General features: G+C 62.9%; 2 protein-coding genes and 1 long non-coding RNA gene across 7 annotated transcripts in view; 1 reads left to right on the top strand and 2 right to left on the bottom strand.

The window, feature by feature from the left end:
• Positions 1–11,717, bottom strand: part of EXOC3L4 (exocyst complex component 3 like 4) — a 12,927-nt gene extending 1,210 nt beyond the window's left edge. The window contains exons 1-10 of one of the 4 annotated variants that reach the window (XM_024758447.1): positions 6,632–11,717; positions 5,109–5,760; positions 4,029–4,140; positions 3,687–3,809; positions 3,219–3,319; positions 2,938–3,018; positions 1,673–1,787; positions 1,038–1,157; positions 798–950; positions 8–129 (exon numbers count right to left, since the gene is read on the bottom strand). In XM_024758447.1, coding sequence (XP_024614215.1) covers positions 8–129; positions 798–950; positions 1,038–1,157; positions 1,673–1,787; positions 2,938–3,018; positions 3,219–3,319; positions 3,687–3,809; positions 4,029–4,140; positions 5,109–5,760; positions 6,632–7,124 — 2,072 coding nt within the window. In that variant the 5' untranslated portion in view covers positions 7,125–11,717. Of the gene's footprint in view, positions 1–7; positions 130–797; positions 1,274–1,672; positions 1,788–2,937; positions 3,019–3,218; positions 3,320–3,686; positions 3,810–4,028; positions 4,141–5,108; positions 5,761–6,631 lie in introns of those variants that run through there. The other 3 variants (XM_024758433.1, XM_024758440.1, XM_024758454.1) reach the window with 3 other exon arrangements.
• LOC112408712 (uncharacterized) lies at positions 124–5,101 on the top strand. 2 transcript variants are annotated; one of them, XR_003004992.1, is made up of 6 exons: positions 124–385; positions 698–908; positions 2,730–2,972; positions 3,154–3,466; positions 3,631–3,818; positions 4,883–5,101. It is a non-coding gene; the product is annotated as an uncharacterized LOC112408712 (long non-coding RNA). The 2 variants fall into 2 exon arrangements; XR_003004991.1 differs by having other exon boundaries at positions 686–908.
• A 4,497-nt stretch (positions 11,718–16,214) lies between the features above and the next one.
• On the bottom strand, positions 16,215–19,100 carry LBHD2 (LBH domain containing 2). The gene is made up of 3 exons (XM_024758026.1): positions 19,032–19,100; positions 17,368–17,523; positions 16,215–16,313 (listed from the first exon to the last, which is right to left on the bottom strand). Exons 1-3 carry the CDS (start codon positions 19,098–19,100, stop codon positions 16,215–16,217), a joined length of 324 nt encoding a protein of 107 aa, XP_024613794.1.
• Positions 19,101–19,434: the final 334 nt, after the last annotated feature.

Here is a 19,434-nt window from a genome sequence, read left to right as displayed (position 1 = left end):
AACGGACCTGATGTCGGGGTAGCTCCGGATGAGTGTCTCTAGGTGCCGCCGGATGTCGTCTTTGTAAGTCTCGCCCAGTATGTCCGCCACGCACGGGATAGCTCGGCCCAACCAAGTGGCCTCAGAGCCCTACGGACACAGGGAGACGCGTGCGGGGTGGGCCACTGGCCCCCCCCCGGAACCCCCTTGCCGCGCCTGCCTGCCGCCCATCCATTAGAGCCCCGTAGAGCCCTCCTGAAGCCACCACCGCGGTCCCACTGGGTTGCCTCCTGCATCGCGGAAGGGGACGCGGGCCTCGGCACCGTGGACTTAGTCGCAGCTCAAGAGTCATCTTCCCTCCCCCACGACAGAGCACGGAGGTGTCTTCCAGAATCTGCTCAGATGGGTAAACCGAGGCCCCGCGGGCAAGTCCTGCCTGGAGTCGTACAGCGGGTGGGGGACCAGCAGCCCAGATAAGAGGTGTATGTGTAGGGAGCAGACTCTCGAACTGCTCAGGGTCAGGGGCTCAGGAGAGGTCTTCCATAGTTCCCGCCCATCAGACGGGGCTGCGACCCTCATCCCTTTCCCACACACCCCACAAACTACATGCAAATGAATGCAAACGTATGCAAAGTGTCGTCCCCACCAGCCCCGCTCGGCTGGGGGAGAGTGCGCAGAATCACTTCCGACAAAGCCTGCCCCGCAGGGGCTCTTACAGGGGCGAGCGGAAATGAGAATGGGGGGTGCTAGTGGAGGGTCCCCACGCTGGAGGCCCCCCGAGGAGGCCGGCACGTCGGGCAGCCAGACAACGCTCCTACCAGGCCCTGGAAGGTGCTGCCAATGGCCTGGGCGTCCAGGCCCATCTTCTGGGAGCCACTCACGCGCTCCACACCCCGGAACCGCTCGTGGGGCCTCAGCGCCTGCGCCAGGTACTCGCGGACGACGTACCGGTGTACCTCCTGCAGAGTCTCCTGGGCGGCCAAAGCGGGAGTCTGGGTCAGGGTCAACAGTAGGGGCCCTGGGCATGCCCCCACCACAGCTCGGCACCCCCCCCATACCTGCGCCCGGGGCGGGACCACACGCTCGAGGTGGCCGGCGAATGCCACCACCTTGTCCAGGAGGGGCTGCAGCACGTCCTGTGTCAGCCAGGCCTTGGTACACAGGACCTTGAAGAGCGGCTGGGGGCAGAGGGGGTCAGGAGTCTTCTAGCCAGGTGTCCTCCCCACGCACTAGACCCTCCCCTGGGAGCCCCGTGCATGGCTCCTGACAGGGGTGTTTCAGGCCAAGGGACAATCTGTCAACAGGAAGAAATTCTGGGGAGCTATCTGACCCCCTCTCTACGGTACCTTGGTGACATCCCCTCTCCTGCCACAAATTATGTCACTAGGCCTTTCCCAGGGACTGCCTCCTCCAAGCCTGGAGCCCCAGTAGGCAGAGTTTGAGTTTGAGCCTCTAGCCAGGCCTTGCTTGGGGAGTCCTGGGGCGGCTTGAGGGGCCGGAGGAGGAGGAGTTCCTTGGACACACCCACTCTGAGACTGGGAACTTGTCTGGGTCCCCCGCCAGCCCCCCGACACACCACCCCAGCACTGCCCCCACGGTAAATGAATGCCGTGACTTGGGCTTCCAGGCTCCAGGACACAGGGGGCACCTGCTGGGCATGGAAAGTGGGGAGAGAAGGGCCCATTCCCCTCACCTGCACATCACCCTGCAAGCCCTGGAGCAGCCGCTTCTGAAAGGCGCAGGTGGCAGCCACCAGGGGCTTCTCCAGCTCTTCAAGGCTTCCTGGGAACCTGGCCAGAAGATGAGTTCTGGGGAGGGGCCAGGATAGGGGACAAAGTGAGCAAGGGGGAACAGGCTGGGGTCAAGGCCTGGCATACAGCCATGAAGACTGGTGCCACACCAACGCCATTCACTTAGACTATAATGTGAAGGGCAGACCCCTGGGGCTGCACAGTGTAGTAGCCCTGGGAGCAGAGTCAAGTGAGGGGACGGCACTATGCCCCAGGTCATAGAGGGGCAGGGCAGTGGAGTGGTGGAGGTCCCACTGCATGGCAGAGCTCCCCTTGGCAGCACTGAGCCGGACCTGCACCCCTCTTGGTGACAGAACAGTGCAACGCAGCCATTCCTGACACAGGGGCCCCTCCTTTGAGCCTCATAACTGCCTCTCCAAATATTGTAATGTCCCCATTTCACTGTTGAGTAAACCGAGGGCCAGGCTCTGCCCGGTCCCCAGCCCGGGGACACAGAAAGGCAGGCTAAATTTCCATCAGGGGCTTGGCCAGAGGCTGCCTACCAAGGAACAGAGAATGTTCCCTGGGGCTGAACCCCAGGGTTCGCCGTGCCCAGGGCCAGTCTGGCACAGATTAGGGACAAGAGAGTGTTATAGAAGCAGTGCCTCAGCGTGGTCAGGCTTTGGGTTCACACAGACCTTGTTCACGTCCCAGATCCAGCATGTACTGTCTGTGTGACTGTGGACGAGTGGCACTTCCTTTCTGGGCCTCCACATTCCCATCTGTACATGGGGACCCCACCCTCGCGCTGCAGCAGCTGATGCCTCTTAAGTGGGGGGACACTAACGCTTGGCACAGAAGGGGGACAGCCAGTGCCAGCCCACGGGGGGGGGGCCTCTGCTTTCTGGGGGTAGATAAACCCAGGCCCCAGCACGAGCAAAGCCCGGGGGGCGGGGGCGGAGTGTCAGGGAGGGCTTCTTGGCCTCTGCTCGGCCTTGAAACTCCCCGCATCCCTTCCAGGGCCTCAGCTCTGCGGGGCCGAGACAGGACCCCACAGCGGAGACGGAGGCGGAGAGGCGAGCTATCCCTGGAGGCCTCCTGGGAAGGCCGCCTGGGAAGGCCGCCTGAGGCCGCCGCGGTAGCCTTCCCGGTCCCGGTTCCCTCAGTTTGCGCGCCCCCTGCCGGCCGTGCTCGGCACCGCCCCTGCGGAGGAGCGAGATAAACCCACCTGAACTCCTCGCAGGCATTGATGTTGGCGCACAGGTTAGGCTCGCTCACCGCCCCCGACTCCAGGAAAGCCTTTTCAAACCTGGCGGAGAGGTACGCAGAGGTCTTGGAAACTCTTTCTGGCTTCTATGACCTCGCGTCCGCCCTCCCTCCGGCCTTACGATGAGGCTTGTCCGGGGATCTCGGACACTGAGCCAACGGGATGGGCCCTCCCCAGGGACGACCACCATCCACACCCTGGCCACTCCACCCACCACACCCCGGCCCAAGGTGGGCCCCTACCTGGGCAGGAAGAGGCCAAGGGCCCGCGTGCAGATCTGCAAGGTGGTGGCCTCCAGCTCCGCGGAGATGGCGCCGGCTGCCTTCACGTGCTCTGCCACGAGCTGAGAGCAATGCCACGCGCTGAAGGCGCGTCTGAACCCTCAGTCCCGACGCCCCCAGCCCCCCACCTCGCGGCCCCGTGATGTCTCCAGCCTTCCCTGCCCTTCCTCGACGTCTCGCCTGCAACTTCCAGCGGCCCCAGCCTCGAGGTCAGCCCTCCCAACTCCCCCCACCCACAGGGCCGCCTGCTAAGCTGGGAGCTGTGGCCTGGCACTCCCAGCTTGGCCAGGCAACCCGAGGGCCTCTGATCCAGCCCCATATGGGGCCTCAAGCTCCCGTCTAACGGGGAGGCGGTTATGACTGTATTTTACAGCTCTGGGTGTCTCTACCGCCTGAGGCCCAAACACATGTCCCTCCTTCTGGGCACACCATGTGTACGTCGATGGACAGCGGCGTATGGTAGTGGCCCTGCAGCACGTCGGGGGCCTCGGCAGCCACCCAGCGACTCTGTTCTACCTGCAGGATGCCATCGAAGCAGCTCGCGATCTTGGTCTGTGCGGGGTAAGGAAGGGGTCGTGGTGAGACCCTCCCAGGAAGGAGGTCCCCTACCTCCCGAGCCCAGAGCCCCGTCACGCACCCTTGGAGACAGGGGCCACCCTGCTGGTGCACAGGCCCACGCCTGAGGGCACGGAGCCTCCCTGCAGTGGGGCGGTGGCGGCCACACTCAACCTAGACCCTGCCCCCTCCGGCCTGGCCCCTCGTGGCCCTTACCTCCAGGAAGCTGGTGTAGTCGCTCTCGAGTCGGGCCCACACATCGGGTGCCAGGAGTGGGGGCAGCGGCTCCGAGGGCAGAGCCAGGTCCTGGGAGCCCAGGAAATCAGGACTGGAAGGCAGGGTGGATGGAGCCTGAAGTTCTGAGCAGAACTCTGATGGGGCAGTGGCTGCCCCTCCTCCCCTCTGGATAGGCTCAAAGCCTAAAGCCATCACCGTGAGAGCCCTGAATCTGGGCTGTTCACATCCTCAGCCCCCCACCACGCCCTCCAGGTTTCCATGCCAGACACCCCTCCCCGCGGCTTCTGACTGCAGGACTTCCTGTTACCCTCAGCGTTCAGCTGTGCTTGCACAGACTGCGTAAAGAGGGCCGTCCAGGTGGACCTTGACCAGGTTGCCTCGGGTGTGACCACTACCCTAACGGTCAGGGTACACCCAAGACTGAACTCTAAACGCCCCCAGGACCGTGCAGCTCAGGGACCAGCCACTATCCTGTCCACAGTAGGGAGGCCCAGACAGGGGCGGGTACTTGTCTGAGGCCACAGGGCCTATTAAGGAGCCCAGAACTTTGGCGCCCTCCTCCGGTTTGCCTGTCTGCCCGTGGGGCTGGGGAGCGCTCAGCGGGAGGTGACCCACCCCACGACGTTCTGCAGAGCCCTGAACCCAGGTGTCCATCCAAAGCGAGAGTGGGGCTGAAAGCCAACTCACGCCAAGTGCTGTGAGCCCACGGTTGTGTCCTGCCTGGAGGGGTGCCCGTTGCTAATTCACTCAGAGGCACCCTGTGGACTAGCTTGTGCCTAACTGGGCTCCCTGCCTCATAAGCAACCCCCGCCCCCCACCCGGATGCTTTCCAGCTTCAGGAACCGGCGGCTGGATGGCCCCCTCCCCTCTCGGGAGAGCACCATGGTCTAGAACGGAGAGGAGAGAATGTCGAAGCCTCCCGGATATCGCCAGCACTCTCCGGGGAGGAAAAGGGGAAGAAAGGTGCCCTGTGCTCTTTAGAGCAGGTTCCTGAAGGCCTCTCGTGTGGGCAGTTCCAGCCCCTCCTTGCCCCTCATGGCGTCCTGGCTGGAGCCTCACCTGCTGTAGACATTGGAGGCCCAGTCCAGCAGGACGTAGAGCTGCTCGCAGCCATGGGCGTCGTGTGCCAGCTCCTGGAGGCGCTGGGCCACTGCGCCGTGGAAGGCGCGCAGGTAGGCCTCCCACGCGGGATAGCCGGCGGCCGCGTAAGCCGGGTGCACCTCCAGCTGCACCTTCTGCAGGTCGTGGCGAACCAAGCGGCCGAGCTCGGCCAGAAGCTGGGCCAAGCCGGAGGCACCCTCGGCTGCCCCCGGGGCCTCCCCCGTGCTCACCTGCTGCACGCGCTCACGCGCGCTCCGGCGCACTGCGTCCTCCCAGTGCTGGCGCCAGTGGCGCGGCGTGCACAGAAAGTCGCCGTCTGCAGGGGGCTCTGGGTGGGCCTCCTCTTCCGCGCGCACCACGCGGGCCAGCTCCGCGAGCACGGCCGCGTCCACGCCGTCCGGGCCCAGGGTCTCGAGCACGATGGCGCCGATCTCCGCAGCCAGCCCGTCGTAGTGCAGGCACAGGTCCATGGCGCGCCGCGCAAAGCCCGTGGGGTCCTGCTCGAAGGTGCGCGAGGCTTTCTCGGCCACTAGCCGAGTCTCGAGGTGCCGCAGCTGCTCGAAGGCCGCCAGCAGTTTCCGCTCCGTGATGAGGTCAGCCACAGATTTGTCTTTCGCAAGGTCAGGTGAGAAGAGGGGCAATGAGGGGGACGCCTCAGCTAGGCCTGTCGGCCCCGATCCCACACATCCGGAGCCGGGCTGCCGGGCCCCAGAGCTGCATCTGAAGGCCTGCTCCAGGAGCGACAGCCCCAGGTGCCCTGTGTCCTTTGGAATCACCTTTGAAGAGGCAGAGAACCCCAGGTGCCAAGCCTGGCTCAGAACAGCAATTGGGATCAGCCCCTGCCTTCCCCCTGCCCCACTCCCATTCCCACTCCCAGCTCTACAGAACTGGACCTGGTGGCTTCAAGTACGGTCCTGACTGCAGGTCCAATGGGGTCAGAGCTCAGGGTGGGCATGCCCAGGCTCCTGCCGCTGTGTCCAGCTTCAGCACTTCTTGCTGTTCCCTGCTCTGGGCCAACTTCCAGCCCCTAGGAGCGCTCTGCCTTCACCTACATTCCCCCTTCAGGGCCCTACTCCAATGTGTCCTCTCCTGGGCAGCCCTCTGACCTCTCCTCTGTCCCATGGCTCACAGGCACCCTCTGTGACGCTGTGATCTGAGAGGGCCAGTGCCTTCTCCACCACTCTGGTTTGGCCAGGAGCCAGGCTGTGGAAGCCTGTGGAGTCCTAGGGTCCTGCAGATCTGGGTTCACATCCCATTTTTCCACTTCCCAGCTGTGAGACTTGAGGCAAGTCACTTAACCTCTCTGAGCCTCACTTTCCTCAGCTGCCCTTGTTGGAATGTTGGAAGAATTTAACGTGAGATTGTACAGGGGCAGGGGTTTGGGGTAGCTGGGGAGGAGAGCCTGTCAGGAAGCCTAGGCCCCACTGCCCTCCTCTCTGGCCTCGGTTTCCTCCCCTGCTTAGCGGTGAGGGATCCCTCACCTTCTAGTTCCGCAGGCCCCGCCCCAGTGGATGACTGCGGGCTGACACCGTCCATGGCCCTTGAGGACGCCTCCCGGCCATGGGCCACCCCTGGCCCAGTGGTAGCCTGGGTCTGGTCAGCAGCCGGGCCCTCGTCCCGAGCACGCCGTAAAGACCGGAACAAGAGGCGGGAGCTGCGCCTGAGCAGGCCTGGGTCCTCCTGGGGTGCGCAGCCTGAAGCCCGCTGGCTTGCCTTTGAGAAGGCCCGCAGAAGGGTGCCCAGGCCAGGCCTCAAGCCCTCACGATGGGCGCTGGACGCATCCTCGCTGTTTGCCTTCCGAGTGCCCTGAGCTGGGATCTGGGGTACCACAGGCTCCCTGGGGCTGTGCAGCTCCGGCCCAGAGGCCACTGACTGAGGCGACGGCATCTTGGCGGCAGCAGAGCTGGGGGCGAAAAGGAGGCTCAGGAAGCCCTGGGGGGTGCCTAGCCCCCAGGAGCAGACACAGAAACCCATGAGAGCCCTGTGGGATGTGCTGGGGCCCAGTAGCTTAGTCAGGGAAGCTTTCCCCAGGAGGTGACCCCAGGGCTGTCAAAAAGGAAATGTCACCAGGCAGCTCCCATGGCCAGAGCCATCTTTGTGCCAGGCTGCAGCTACTTCTGCAGACACAGACAGCTGCTTCCATCAGGAAACCTTCCCTGACACCATCTTCCAAGAAGGTCTCCTCCAGGTACCCACCTCACTGGCTTTGCCAGGCCAGACCCTCCCATCGGAGCTGGAGAGGGAACTGAACGCGTGGGTTCTGGGGCACAGCCCGACCCGCAGCCCACAGTCCCCGGGGCTGGGCCCAGAAACCACGTCCAGGACTTCCTGGACCTTAGGTCCTGAGGCTAAAATGCCCACCCCCTCCACAAGCCACTCACTGGCCCCCACCCCATCCTTCAGCTCACCCCCATTCAGCCATCAGGCCTAACTGCTTCTGCTCAAAGCGGAGCTCAGGGACCCCCGTGGGAGGCCATGCCTTTTCCCTGGGTGTCTAAGAACTGGAGGGAGGTGGGGTCAGGCCGGAGGGGGCTGGCCTAGGCCACCGGGGGCTTATCGGGCCTTGCAGCCTGCAGGGAAGGCTGTGGGAGGGGCCATGCTTCTATATTTAACCAGGGGCGGGAGGTTCCCAAGCTGTTTCTCACCCATTGCATCTCCTCCCCACCACCCAGAGAGGTATGCTCTGGCCCCTCCCCGACAGAGGGTGGGGAGGGGGTCCCCAGGGCATGGGGGTGCAGAACAAGGGCTGCCCCTGACCCACCCCGAGCGGGGCCCTCACCACCCAGGCTCCCCCAGGCTCCGCCCACACCCCACCCCCTTTCCGCCCAGCCTGGCTGTGTTTGACTTTCTGCCTTTAGGTTAAGCTAGGGGTGGGAGAAAGGAGAGAAATTTCTTGGCTTGCTGGAACCTCCCACCCACCCCATTGTGTTAAGAGGGGTTGGAGATGGTGGGGGGCCGGCAAGGTCTCACTTTGGCCTTGAAGAAACTGGGGCCCAAAGAAGGGCAGGACCTGCTGAAGTCACTGACCAACCAGAGGCTGAGACCCCCCCATCCCCAGGTCACCCCCCACCATGGGGACAAAGGCCAGGCTGGAGCCAGCACCTGACTCTTGGGTGATAGTGGGCAGGAACGGCCTCTCCCCAGGCCTCAGTTTGACACCAGGATGGGCAGGACCCAGACCCCTATCCACCCCCTCATGCCCTCCAGTGAGATGTCTGTGCGGGGGTCAGACATGCAGGGGGTCCGCTGAGGCCTACCTTCCTCTCCCAGAGGCCACTGAGCTGCTGGAAGGAGGCCCCACTGAGGGAGGGGCAGGCTCAGGTGATTGATGGGGGCCTTATCAGCCCCACCCCGGCCACAGGTCGTTGTCCTCCCCTGGTGCCAGGACTCGGGGACCCTGCCCGTAGACCAGCCCAACGGCAGGGAGCATTGTCACAGGAGCCGGCCATCCCCTGCACCCACTGCCCCCCCAACCCACCCCCGGTGTCCCCCAGTGCCCAGCAGGGGCAGGTGTGGTGATGAAGAAAGCCATTCCAGCTGTGCTCAGCCTGCCGTGCTCCGGGCTCTGTCTCCAGGGAGTGTGGGGGAAGGAGAAGCTGGCCTACCTTGGCTGGGAAGAGCTCACACTTAGTAAGCACCCATTGCGTGCTCAGCCCAATGCCCGACACACGTCAGATCCCCATGACAACAAAGTGGCAGGGTGTCGTTCACTGCATTTCATACATGAGGAAACAGGCTCAGAGAGGGACAGGGTCTTGCCTTAAGCCACACAGCTCCCGGGCGGGGAGCCTGGGCCAGCCCAGGTCTGTCTAGGAACCTGGGAGCAGAGGCTGGACTCCTGTGTCTCCCGGCATCAGCAAGCCCTGCTGCCCGAGGAACCCTTTCTCCTGGCAGAGGTTCGGAAGGTGGGGTCAGCTCCAGATGCCCGGAGCGGGGTCGGACTTGAAGCTCTCCCAGGAAGCCTAGAGGCAAATTCTGGGGGAGGAGGGGCAGCTGGTGGCTGGGTCTCATGGGAGGTCACAGAGGCAGAGACTTGGAGCCCACCTACCCTGCTCAACCACCCTCGTCCCAAATCAGAGCTGCACTGAAGGCCCATCGAGGCCCCTAGCTGGTCCCTCTGTATCCCGCTTCTGCAGCTTCCCAAGTCATTCTTGACCTTCACAAGGCACAAGTCAACCCGGTCACTCTCCTACTTTAAACCCTTCCATGGCTCTCCGCAGCCTTCAGGCCAAGCCTGAGCCCCACAGCCTGGCATTCGAAGCCCCCTGTCCCGGACCGAGCTTTCTGCAGCCTCATTTCTGGGCCTCCTTGACCTGCACCCATCCAGCCCCACCAGCCGCCTCGTGCCTGTCCAGCCTCCCGCCTTCTACTTAGGCTGCTCCTCCTCCCAGCCTCCCCCGCTACTCCCCGAATCTGACCTGGTCTTCAGAACCTCGGGTGCAGGTGCTTCCACCTCCAAGGAGTCCTTGGGCTGTGCTGTACCACTTGTCTGCTCGTCAGGCCCTCGGACTGTCCCTGTGGTGATGGGGCCTCCTCACTGGCCTGGGGACCTCTGTTCTTCTACCCCCTCCCCGTCACCCCAGAGCCAGCCTGGCGGAGGAGTGAACCATCAATGTAAGGGTCACCCCCTGCCTGGCTGGCCTGGCCAGGCGTCACGCTGGTGTCTTCTGGGCTGCAGACTCCTTGCCGACCCTACCTTGGCCCCTGCCCCGTGCCTGCCTCCTCACCCATGGGGCCTCTCTCTGGCTTTCTTTCTCTCTGTCCCATTGCCCTGAGTGTTCAGAGGCCCTGGCCCTTGTGCCTGGGACGTGGCGCTGGATGAGCTTCAAGGCCCAGGAGGCCCAGACCTAGCCTGAGCCCTGGGCCCCATGTTCTCCAGGTCAGGCCAAGGCACCCACACTGCAGGGCCAGTGGCAGGGGCAGGAATGCCACCCAGAAGACATGGTCACTGGAAGCTCCCATCTGGGGCCACCCTATCTGTGACCAAGAAGTCAAGTTTGGGCTTCCCCCACCACTTGCTAACCCCAGCCCCAGCTTCCACCCCCTTTTCCTAGGCCTTCCCTCCTATAGCATCTCCTCCCAGGTATCCCGTGGTGCCCTTCCCACTCCCAGCCTCTCCGCCTACCCTGGGCCTGGACTGTCAACCCATCCTTCAAAGCTCCAAAGTAGCCACCTCGGGCAGAGGACTGTGTCTCCCTCATACCTCCCACCTGCCAACCCCCATCACCTGATCACAGGTCCTAACTGTACCCCTTCCTAGACCCCTTGAAACCCATCTCGTCAGAGCAATGGGGGGGGGTCTTGCCAAAACATAAACCTCCCTTAAAACCCTTCCTTGCAAGGTAAGGTTCTTCTCCTGAAATACAGAAGAAGACAAGCATGTGTTCGCACACTATTCAACATTTGCCTAGAAGAACTAGCAAAGGCAATAAGGCAAGAAAAATGAATAAGAAGTATAAATGTTGGGAAGGACCTGATAAAAAATGTCGTTATTTGTAGGTGATATGATCATCTGCTTAGCAATAGCTTTTCTATACTCCAGAAAAGCCTATTTTTAAAAGGCACTTAAAAGGCTTCCCTTTTTAATAGCAACAAAACATAACCCCTCTCCCCACCCTGGGCTGCCATCACCCTCGGGAGAAGCACAGACTCCTTAGCTGGGCATTCAAGACCCTTCCTAACTGGCCCCTCCAGTTTCATCTACTCAATCCCTCACCCACTCTGACCACTTGGATGCACTCACCTCTCCTCCACACCTTTGTACAGACTGTTCCCTCTGCCAACAGTGACCTCACCCCCACCTTCTGCAGCTGCTGACTCCTTCAAGGCTCAGCACATGTGGCTCCTCCCCCAAGAAGCCTTCTCCAACCAGCTGAGCCCCAGATCATGGTCAGCACCTCCTGCTCTGGGCCTGGTTCCTGCCCTGGGCACAACTTCTCCCATGATCGGGGGACAATTACAGGGTTTGGGGCATCTGCCTCTTGACCAGGAACCCCCCCAGGGCAGAGAGTGGGCCTGACCCAGCCTCCAGCCAGGGCTGGTACATGGCAGGTGCCCAAGGAAAAGAGATAAGCAACTTCATGTAGGCGTATCAGCCCATAGGTGTGCCACTACTTTGTGCATATGGGTTTTGCACAACTGTGTGTTAACCTGAGTGTGTCTCCCGGTACGTGTGTGCCTCAGAGTGTCTGTGAGTGGCTCTGTTCGTGAGTCCATGTAGGTCTGCATGTTCACGTCTGTATGCTTTCTATCTCTGTGTGCTGTGTGTGCATGAGTGCACATGTGTGTCGCTGTGATCTGAGCTGGGCTCCGAGCCGGGGTGCTCAGCCTGGAAGGCCACTAGCAGAACCAGAATTGTCCTCAGCCCCTTGAGTCCCCGCCTACCCCCCACAGCACCCCGGTGGCCCACCTGCCCCACCTGCACAGACATACCTGCCGGGTGAGTAGACACTGGGCCCCAAACAGAGCAGGGCTGCCAGGAGAAGCCGGCCGAGCTGGGGCCTCAGAGCGGGGCCTAGGCGCTGGGGCCTCTGGAGCAGCCAGAGCGAGTGACCAACAGCTGGGACTCCCCAGCTACCGCCAAGCTGGCCACGGCCCCCAGCACCCCCCCCAGCCCCACCCTCCACCACAGCCCCATGCTTTCACTTGTAGAAATGCTCCCGCCCCCTTCCCACTCCAGAGGCAATCACTCCAACCTTTGACTCCTGGCAACGCAGGCCAGGGGCCGTGGAGGGGAGGGACGAGGAAGCAGCGCTCCGGAGGCCGTGGAGGGGGTGGACACGGCTGCGGAGGGCTGGTCAGACTGAGGCCAGAGGCAGCAGGCACCAGCTGGCTGGAAGGGGGCACCCAGCCCACAGCGGCCAAGCCCAGAAGGACCCCTCCCTCCAGGGCAGAGTCGCCAGCGCCAGCCCTGTGCCCTGCCTGGCGCTGAGAGCCCCGAGGGCAGAAATGGGGGGGAGACAGCGACAGCAAAGGGAATATTGTAGGCCACCTGCCAGGAGCTGGAAGAAGGAGAGGGGCCCTCGAGGACAGATAGGATTACGCTCACGGACAGGAGGGATAGCAGGGGTCCGCCCGTGAGGGAAGGTAAGGAGGTGGGCCTGAGCCTGAGTGGCCAGGAGCACAGGTCCCACTCCTCCAAGGTGGCTCCAGCTAAAGACATTTTGTGGGGAGGGTCACTGAGGAGACGCTGGCCCGACACCCTCCTGGGGGGATTCCACTGCTGGTGTCCAAGGGAAAAAACTTAGGGAAAATCCAGGGAGGACAGATCCAGGCCTGTTCACTCGGGCTGGAGCCACAGGGGCCTGGGGCAGAGCAGGGGAGGTGCTCTGGGCAGCGTTCTGAAGAGAGCAGACACAAGCCCCTGAGCTGTCCCAGGGCGCTGGGGGGCTTAAACAGCAGACATTTATTTTCTCACAGTTCTGGAGGCTGCAAGGTCCCAGGTCAAGGTGTTGACAGGGCTGATTTCTCCTGAGGCATCTCTCTGTGGCTTGTGGACGGCCGTCTTCTCCCTGTGTCATCCCTCTGTGGGTCTGTGTCCTCATCTCCCCTTCTTATAAGGCCATGTTGGATTAGGACCCACCAAAATGGGCTCATTTTAACTTAGTCACTCTTTACAAAGACCCACCTCCAAATACAGTCACATTCTGAGGTACTGGGAGGTAAGACTTTAACATAAGAATTTTTTTGAGGACAAAATCCAGCCCATAACAGATTGGAAGGCACCTGAGATGCTGCAGTACCTTGCTGACATCTGCACATGGACCAAGCTGTACCTGGAGATACCAGCACCTCCTCCAGAAGCCCTCTAGTTTTCTCTTGAGTCATTAGCTCCCAGAGCCCTGGGTTCCCCTCTGTGAAGTGGGGCCATAAGAGTCCCAGCTCAAGCCTATGAGGCACCCCGCTGGTTGGGTGGGCCTTCCCCCCCACCCCAGCTCAGGCCAGCCTGCCCAATGGCCTCCTGTCCCATGTGTCTCCAACAGTCAGAGACTAAGAGATGAGAAGGGCAAGCACAACTCAGGAGACCGCAGTGGTGTGTGGGGGGCCCTCGAGGTGATCACCCAGGGCTCTTCGGTGCAAGTCCTGGGACCCCGTGGGGTAGCTGCTCCCCACCCATATTGCACTAGGACACCAACTCAGAAAGGCATCGGAACCTGCTCACGGCCACACATTTGGCAAGAAAGAGGCGAAGCTTCCAGCCTAGATCTCTGCCTCTGAGGACTGGGTCTTCCCATGGAGCAGGGCCCTGGTGGACACTGGGGGCTCCTTGGTCCGCCCCTCCTGTTCTCCAGGTCACGGGGCACATCTGAGTGCTGGGACCTCCCAATGTAGGTCACCTCCACTCAAAAGACAGGTCCCTAAAAAGTTGGTGGTGCCCAGGCCTAGGGGGTTGCCCCCTGACCTCTTCCCAACCCCCAGCTGCACCCCACCCCTGCCCAAACCTGTGGCCCCTTTTCAGCGTGAGGCTGTGCTCTTTCTTTTACTCTATTTCCGTGCTGTTTCCCCCCAACTTTCTCAGTAAAATCCCTTTGGAAAAGTCCCAGCCTTGTCTCAGAGGAGCCTTGGGCACAGGGCCGGTCTGGCCCGGGTCAGGAGAAGGCCGAGCAGAGGGGGAAGTTGGGAAGGGGCGCAACAGCTGGGGACCCCAAGAAGAGAGCAACTCCTCTGCCCCATGTTGGGCCGCACAGCCCCGGGAGAGGCATTTCTCATTCAGCCTCAGGTTATTCCTCCATAAAATGGGGTTGTTGTTGGGATCCAGTGGGCTCACCTCAGCAGAGGACCTGGCGCCCAGGGCAGGAAGGGAGGGAGAAGGACCACACCACCAGATGCTTGCCTGTCCTAGGGGTTCCTGGGGAGCCAGGCTATACTACACGCTGAATGTAGAGGCCCAAAGTGGCAAATTCCACTTACACTGCCGCCGGGTCCAGGGCAGAGACCGGCCTGGGAACAGGACACCAAGGCTCCAGCCTCTGCCCCTAACCGGCTGTGGGCCTGGGCAGGGGTCAGTGTCTGTCTCTGAGCCTCAATCTCTCCGAGGCCGATGTTGCAAAGTCTAGGTTGGCCCGCTCCTGCGTGCTGGGGGCGGGGCCGCAGGAGGAGGGGCGGAGCATATATCTCTGGCACCGCCCCCTACCGTTACGCGCAAGCTCGCGGGTCAGTCGCTGTGTGCGTGGTCTCAGCCTGCTGGTCTTTAAGGGCCGAGGCCCTGCGCTGTGCGGGACAGCAGACCCACAGGGTGAAGATCGCCCCCACTGGGCTGCCTCCCCGGGCCTGACACCCCCTTATTCCCCAGCTCACGGAGCACGACGGGGACCCGGGACCTCCAGTTACGGGTCGCCTCCACCCAAGAGCTGCCCTGTTAGGCGGTGAGCTCCAGAGTGGCGTTGTGGGTACCGCTAGGGCTTAGGCCTCGGGCGCACCTGGGATCCTGCCCCAGCCCGGCTCTTTGTCAACTGTGGGACCTTGAGAAAGTCGCGTTTAAATGGCTGCCACACTCTGCCTGGGAGGGGCGAGGATGAAATCTCAGTAAATGGCACCATCGTCCCGCCCCTCCCCAGCATTCCACACCAGGAACCCGGAAATGACTCCTGCTTGCTCAGGCCCTCGACCCAGTCCCATGTGTCAGCAAGTCCTGGCAAGGCTTCCTGTGAAGTGTCTGCCCCCTGCCCCCTTGTGGAGCCGACAGGAAGGGTCTGTGGAGGAAGAGGGGCGGGACCTTGAAGGACAGCCCAACCCCCTCCTAAGAGGAGCCATCCTGGGCCTGTGTACTGGCCGCAGGTTTAAAATTAAAGCAGGCTGCCAGGCAAACTTCTGCATCTCGCCTCCCACCTCTCCGGCATTTGGGGGGTGGGCTATTTTTAGAAAGAAGGCGGGTAGGAGAAAGTGCCTTATTCATCCTGGAGGTTAGCAAGGCCTCCAGGAAAGAACAGAGGGGCCTGTGTCTCCCACCTCCTCCTCCAGGTTCACCAAGACCTCACGCTACCACCCACCTGGGCCTGTGGATTTGTTGAGCTAACATCTATGCAGGGCTCCCCCTTGCCAGGCCCTGAGCTTCCTCAGGCCTGGGTCAGCCTGGCTGAGAGCAGGGGGCCAGGTTGGGATGATGGGAGGGAGGGTGGCACAGCTGGGGAGTGGTTCCAGGCAGTGATCAGGTTTCTGCGCCCCAGGCCCACCCCAACCGGCCAACAGAGCCAAGAAACGATGTCGCTGTACCGCATGGAGGGATAGGGCCCTCGCGTGGCCCAGGAGGAGGTGCTACCCAATCTCCCACATGGGCACTCTGGCTGGATCAGTGGCTTCCCAACTTCAGGGATCCCGTCATAGCCGGGGCCTGCACTAGCCTTGGGCTCCTCACTTCGCACCTCAGCTTCCTCATCCATACGATGGGATTACGCAAGGATTTAATAAGATTCAAGCTGGAATAGTGCACCCCACCCATGTACCATTCCTGTGCCCTACTGCACCCAGAGTGGGTAGGGGGTGACAGGAGAAGTCCTGCCTCGGGGTCCAGCCAGGGCTGGAGGTCCCAAGGAGAGGGGGGAGGCCACCTAGAGGAAGCTGGTCTTGCCTTGGACAGCCTCAGCTGAGTCCGAGCAGAGCAGAGGGCCCTAGGCAGGGCGCCAGAGCAGCAAACACGACAGTCCCGCCAACCACCCTCACCCCCAGTGTGGAACACCCAGTGGTCACTCACTGGGCACTCTGGTCTGGTCAGCATGGGCTCTGAACAGAGGCCCTTGCCTGGAATGCCACTGGCAGAACCAAAATTGTCCTTAGCTCCTCGAATCCCCACCAGGTGCACCCCCTGACCACCAGGAAGAGTCTTTATTTCTGCTTCCAACCAGAGAACAAGGAGGGGTGTGATCCGGACCCTGGGCTGTGGACAGGAGAGGGCAGGGGCTTGCAGTGCTGGCGGAGCTGGTGAGGCCGGAGGTGGTAGCTCAGCTCTGCCTACTGGGCGCCCGGGCAGGCCCAGGCCGCTCTAAGCATCCCCAGCCGCTCTGGGGCTGAGGCCCTCTCAGCTGTCAGAGCCCAGGGACAGCGGAATCTGGCCATGTCCTTGTCCCATCACTGGGTGCAGGGGGACTGGTCCTCAGAGCTGGCACGCTTGCTGCCAGTGCCATCTGGAACCTTCCCTGGTGCTCCCGGCAGACGCGGTGAGGGAGGCTGCAGAAACACAAGGGCCTCCGTGTTGGTGGGTGATGCATTTCTGACAGGTCTGCAAGGAAACGTGCGAGGGTGGGGCAGGCCCCAAGTTCCCCCACGGGCGAAGGAGAGGAGGTGCTGGGTGCGTGGTCCTCGGTGAGAGAGGGCGGATGAGGCCAGGCTCTGGGAGCCCCCGCCCCAGAGCATGGCCACCAGAGGTTGGGAGGAGGCCCGGGACCTCCCCAGAGCCCACGTGTCACTGGTCACCCGAGGGGCGGACCCTGGACAGACCTGGCAGAGGCTGAGGGGAGTCTGGGGAGAGGTGGGCGGCACGGCAGGGACAGGCTTCTTCTGGGCCCCGGCTGCAAGGGGCCTGCGGGCCGGGGAGGGCTGCAGCGGGGGCGGGGAGCTGGCCTCTGGGGAGGAGCAACCGGCAGCCGGGGGGTCAAGCAGCCCCAGCTGAGGCTGAATTCCCTGGGACAGACTCCCCAGGGGTCTCCAGGGGACAGAGCTAGCCAGGGCACAACGCACCCCTCATGCCTCCTCCACAGAGGCCCTCACTGCCCAGCCCGCTGTTTCTCCCGTGCCGCAGGGTTGGCTCCTGGCTGACCCCTCTCCTGCCCGCATCCCCCTCCCAGAAGCTCCGCTGGCTCTGGCAGCCCCTCGGCCTTTAACCAGGGCGCCCACGTCAAGACAGGCACCTCCCACCAGGCTGGCCCATCTCCCCGGCCTCGCACCCACACCCGTACCCCGCGCAGGCTCTGGTGGGCAATGCACGCCTGTCCCAAAGGTAATGAATCGTGAGGGCGAGGGGAGAGGGGGCGGGACCGGGTGGCGAGGGGTGAGAACAGACCCATACCTGTGTGCCAGGCCAGGGGCCACAACAGCGGATGAGGGGACCTCGTGTACCGATGGGAGGGGGACGGTGATAGGGAGAGGGGCAGGCCAGGCAGCGCCTAAGCGCCGGGCAGAAGCTCACAGGGCAGGCAGGTGAATGGGTGCAAGCAGGCTGGAGGGTGGGGGACCCGGCTCCTGACTCCTCTCGGGACCCCTACAGGCAGCCCCCTCACTCAGCAGCAGCAGCCTGGCTCTGGGCGGACCCCCTCTGGGCGCCCTCCGGAGGCCAACGCAGCTCCCCGCTCGCCACGGCACCCCCCTCGCCGGGCTCCACCACGATTGAGGGCAGCCGCTGGCCCACCCGAGGGCCCTTCTCCCGGGCACCCACCATGGCCTGCAGGGAGGGTGGGTGGGGGTCAAGGCGACGCCAGGCCTGGGCTCCCCACTCCCTGCCATGCCTGTCCCGCACTGTCCCAGTCCTCAGGGCCAGGAGAGCACATGCGCGTACATGCACATCCCCCAGAGGGTCCCGGCCCCTCCCCCATCCCACCGCTGGAGCTGGGGCACTCAGCACCTGGGATTGCGGGCTCTCCCTGGGGCAACACAGGACCCACCTGGGCTCAGCCCTTAGGCCCATTTAACAAACAGCAGCCTGAGACCAGAAGGCCAAAGTCACATGGTGAGCGAGCTCAGGGCTTTTGTGCATCCCCAGCTGTCTCTGGTATCCTGCAAAGCCCCTTCCTGGGGTCTTTCCTACTCAGCTCTTGGCCTCCTCCCCAGCTCAGAGGAGCTGGGAAGCTGTTGCCATGGCAACCTGAGGGACTTGCTCCGGGCTCATTGTTCAGTGCCCACAGGAGCCCTGCGGGGGGGCCGCCTCCCCAAGCTCTCCTGGTGCCCTCAGCATCTCCGCCTCCCATTCAAGGCCTTCCAAGGTAGAGGCCCCAACCACCAGTGCCGCCGCACCGGCCTCCGGCCCCGGCGCCACAGCAGCCCTGACTTCCCTCCGTGCCTTTGCCTCGGCTGGTCCCCTTCCTGGAGCTCCCCACCCCGCCTTCTTTTACCCAGAAAGAGAACTGCTTGGTGCGTGTCCCTTCCCCCAAAGGTGCATCGAGGAAGGGCAGGCACACAGCCGGCAGGACTTTGTTAAATGGCCCTGAGTCCCCCAGCAGAACCATCTGAACATGTGTTTAAATGCACTCTCTGGGTGGGGGCCCAGGAAACAGCATTTTAACAAAGTACCACAGGTGATCCTTAAGTGTGAAAACAGGTGTCACTAGCCTGGGACATCTGCGGAATCGGAGTGACAACAGAGCAGGGACCCCAGCGTGGCCCAATGACTGGACCTCCTGCTGGCCTTGCCAGTCCAGGGGCTCCTTCTGGGAATCCCTCTCCCCCCATCCCACCCTGCCATTCTCCTTCTACCCTCCTCCAGGGAACCCTGCTGGTCCCCGCCCAGGGGCGCTCCTCTGCCCAGACAGTGGGGGAAGGTGATCCGGGCCCGTGGAGTTTGGTGTCCACCCTCCCCGTCCGCCTCGCCAGGAGGGCAAGCCCAGGCTCCAGACTGGCCCTCGTGCAGCTCTGGGCTGGTCCCCCCACTCTGGTCCCACTGCCCCCAACAATGAGAAGAGCCCAACTCCAGCACTCAGGATATCAGGACGGCACCCCTTAGGCAGGGACCTCACTTTTCAGCTCCATCAATACCACCCGGAAAAGTAGCACTGAGGGCAGGGGACCCTGGCATGGCCTCACCCAGCAGAGAGCAGACTGTCTTGGGCACGAGGTCTGCTTTGCAGATCAGACCCCCGTAGAGGAGAACCTCCACCCAGATGGGTAAACTGAGGCATGCGCTGAGTCGCAGGCCAGGGCTCCAGGGTGGCAGACCGCAGGGTCCCAACTGCATACCTTTCCTGCCAGGCCTCCAGCCTCCTCAGCTGGGTTCAGCTCTGGCACGGCGGGCTGGGGGGCACTCATGCTGCTGCCACGTTGGGCTGCTCGGAGACGAGGAGCAGAAACGGGGTGTCTGCTGTGGGCCAGGTGCTCGATCCCACCCTCCTCCCGGAGGCTTCAGACGACTCCAGCCCAGGCCCAGCACCCACAGCCCAGGCTGGACCTCTCTCACTGCTGCTCCCTGCCCGAGCCCACCCTCAGAGGGGGCGCTGAGGGACAGGTCCCACACGGTGTGCCCAGGCTGCAGCGGGGCAGTGGCAGGAGTGCTCAGTCCTCCCTGAGAACGGACACCCTGCACACCCAAGGCGAAGGGAGACTGACCTCCTGCCTGCGTGTGGCCACGCCCACTCAAGCCAGG

Source organism: Neophocaena asiaeorientalis, unplaced genomic scaffold (genome assembly GCF_003031525.2).
Source record: "Neophocaena asiaeorientalis asiaeorientalis breed wild unplaced genomic scaffold, Neophocaena_asiaeorientalis_V1.1 scaffold476, whole genome shotgun sequence".
NCBI lineage: Eukaryota > Metazoa > Chordata > Mammalia > Artiodactyla > Phocoenidae > Neophocaena > Neophocaena asiaeorientalis.
The sequence above is the reverse complement of the archived record's forward strand: the minus strand, read 5'-3'. Positions and strand labels throughout refer to the sequence as shown.

Bases quoted from the DNA above. Each gene is read 5' to 3' on its own strand.
- LBHD2 (XM_024758026.1), bottom strand. From the start codon at position 19,100: ATGAGTGCCCCCCAGCCCGCCGTGCCAGAGCTGAACCCAGCTGAGGAG. The intron at 17,524-19,031 runs GTATGCAGTTGG...CCCTCCCTGCAG, and splicing joins CTGGAGGCCTGGCAGGAAAG to GCCATGGTGGGTGCCCGGGA. The intron at 16,314-17,367 runs GCTGAGTGAGGG...GTGTTTCTGCAG, and splicing joins CCCAGAGCCAGGCTGCTGCT to CCTCCCTCACCGCGTCTGCC.